This window comes from Morone saxatilis, unplaced genomic scaffold (assembly GCF_004916995.1).
Source record: "Morone saxatilis isolate NCDOM2014 unplaced genomic scaffold, NCSU_SB_2.0 Contig5, whole genome shotgun sequence".
In the NCBI taxonomy this organism is placed as follows: Eukaryota; Metazoa; Chordata; class Actinopteri; family Moronidae; genus Morone; species Morone saxatilis.
In genome coordinates this window covers 23,350,760-23,352,984 of record NW_023340095.1, presented here as the reverse complement: position 1 = coordinate 23,352,984, position 2,225 = coordinate 23,350,760, and the positions used below count along the sequence as shown (strand labels likewise).

At 42.8% G+C, this 2,225-nt stretch overlaps 1 protein-coding gene across 1 annotated transcript in view; it reads right to left on the bottom strand.

Moving 5' to 3' along the window:
- ttll4 (tubulin tyrosine ligase-like family, member 4) overlaps nucleotides 1–2,225 on the bottom strand; it is a gene marked incomplete in the record, with an annotated part of 19,410 nt that overhangs the window by 4,456 nt on the left and 12,729 nt on the right. The window contains 5 exon segments of the mRNA XM_035677222.1: nucleotides 75–145; nucleotides 285–352; nucleotides 655–865; nucleotides 1,712–1,808; nucleotides 2,010–2,147. Of these exon segments, the coding sequence (XP_035533115.1) occupies nucleotides 75–145; nucleotides 285–352; nucleotides 655–865; nucleotides 1,712–1,808; nucleotides 2,010–2,147 (585 nt within the window).

Here is a 2,225-nt window from a genome sequence, read left to right as displayed (position 1 = left end):
TGTTATTATGCTCTGTGTGTGTGTGTGTGTGTGTGTGTGTGTGTGTCTGTGTGTCTGTGTGTGTGTGTGCATACCTGGCTCTGGATGGGCTGACGAGGTCTTGTCTGTGGGGTTCAAACCTAGAGATGTAGCTACACTTGGACCACTACAGAGGCACACGCACAGAGAGAAAAAAAAAAAAGTATGGTTCAACATTTCAAATCACTGATTATAAATTAATTATAAATTATAAAAGCAATCACAGTCATTTATTATTCAGACAAATTCATGTAGTCTTTCCTCACCATGTGAGCGGGGTCGCTGGTTCCCAAATGGACTCCTTTCTGACACAGAGTCGTCAGCTGACTGATACCTGCACGCAAAGCAGAAATTTCACACACAGAACCCATAAAGTCTGGATCAACTCCCCCAGCAGTCCCAGAGTGGGTCATATTCCTTCCTTAAATAAATAAAGTAAAATGAGAGGCTCCTGTGCTTCTCCTTCAGTTGGGACATGTGTGTCAAGATGCAAGTTTTTAAGGGTCGTAATAATATACTGTAATAACATTTGTAGTATTGACCTGAGGGTTCCTGTGAAAAAAGTCTAACATTAAATACAGACAAACTATCTCTCTGTCTCATTAGGGTATAACAATGATTGGATGGAACACATACCTTTTGTCCTGTTGTTCCAGTGCTTCTGCTCCCACTGGTCCAGCAGGATGTTCAGGTACCTCGGACACTCGAAGAAGCGGAGGTAGCGAGACGACGACGGCGATGGGAAGACTCGCTCGAAATTTCCGCAGCGGTTCTGCTCATCTTCACTCTCTGCCAGCACACGGACGTCCTCTGGAGTCAACACGTCCAGCACGGTGGACAGGAAGTCCTGACAGAGACAGGAGGGAAGACAAATAGATTTAGAGTTTTATTTCTACTAATACAAATAGTACTCATTGTTGTGGAAAGGTCTGTAATAAAGAGGACACAAACAGAGTGTCTTTCTGAGTTTTATTATCACACTATCACACATACATTATCACATCCCTTATCTGACAGTTCTGCAGCTGCATAGGATACTATTCTTGCCAATATTCTCTAAACCAGCCTCCCATGTCTACTTAAAGAACCAGTGTGTAGGATTCAGTGGTAGTCAGTGGTGAAGTTGCAGATGGCAACCAACTGAAACCCCTTCCCTCAACCGAAACCCCTTCCCTCAACCAATCGTGTAGGAGAAACTTGCAAAAACTGAAGAAATCCCTATCTAGAGCCAGTGTTTGGTTTGTGCTAATATTCAGGTGATTATAAACTAATAGAAACACAGATTATATAATATTGTATTCCTGACAATAGATCCCTCTACATGTTACACACTGGACCTTTAAATGAGCACACTGTGACAGAGCTCAGTCATGCATGCAAGGTATCAACTTGCATAACACAAGAAGTTCATAGAGAGGACAGTTTTGCTTTCTATCAGTCCTTTCCACTGTGGTAATAACTGTATTATCCAGCACACTCATCACCACCATCAGCATCCATACCATCACCAACCTTCCATGTGGCTTTTGTTGTGCCCACTTCAGTTTACTATTACTATTAAACTTTGCTGAATAAACCTTCAAACTTTTTAAACTAGATTAAATGCACTTAATATTAAACATTATTTACATGTGATTTAGCATATTTTCATTCACATTGCTTGGTCCACATTCTCAGTGTGTTATTCATTTACCTGGTCGGCGTAGCGCTGTGTGAGGTAAAAGGCTCGTTTCACCTTCTCATCAGCAGACAGATCTGGCTTGGTCTTCTCCCTGGTGCCCCCACACAGACTATATACACACACACAGAAACACACGTGCACACACACAGTTGTTGATTCGCCTATAATGTCTTTCATGAGGATGTAGTTGATTGAATTATACTGAAAGTTCTTCCTAAACTAGAACCAGAATTAACTAGTTTTATCTGTCACAGAACCCCTTGTGTGGATCCTAAGGCTAGCGCTGTAGGGTGTACTACCTCCTCCCTACCTGCTGGTGGAGCTGGAGGAGCTACTGCAGGGGGCGATCACATCTTCTCTTTGGGGTATACGGAAGCCAGCCAGGTTCAGGAGGTCTCTGATCATCTGACCTTTAATGGAGACATCCAGCGCCGTGTTGGAATGGAGGCTGGACAGGAAACACAAAAAGTTACAAGATGTAGTTCTGTTTTTGTGTCTGTGTGTGTGGATGTCTGTGTGTGTGTGT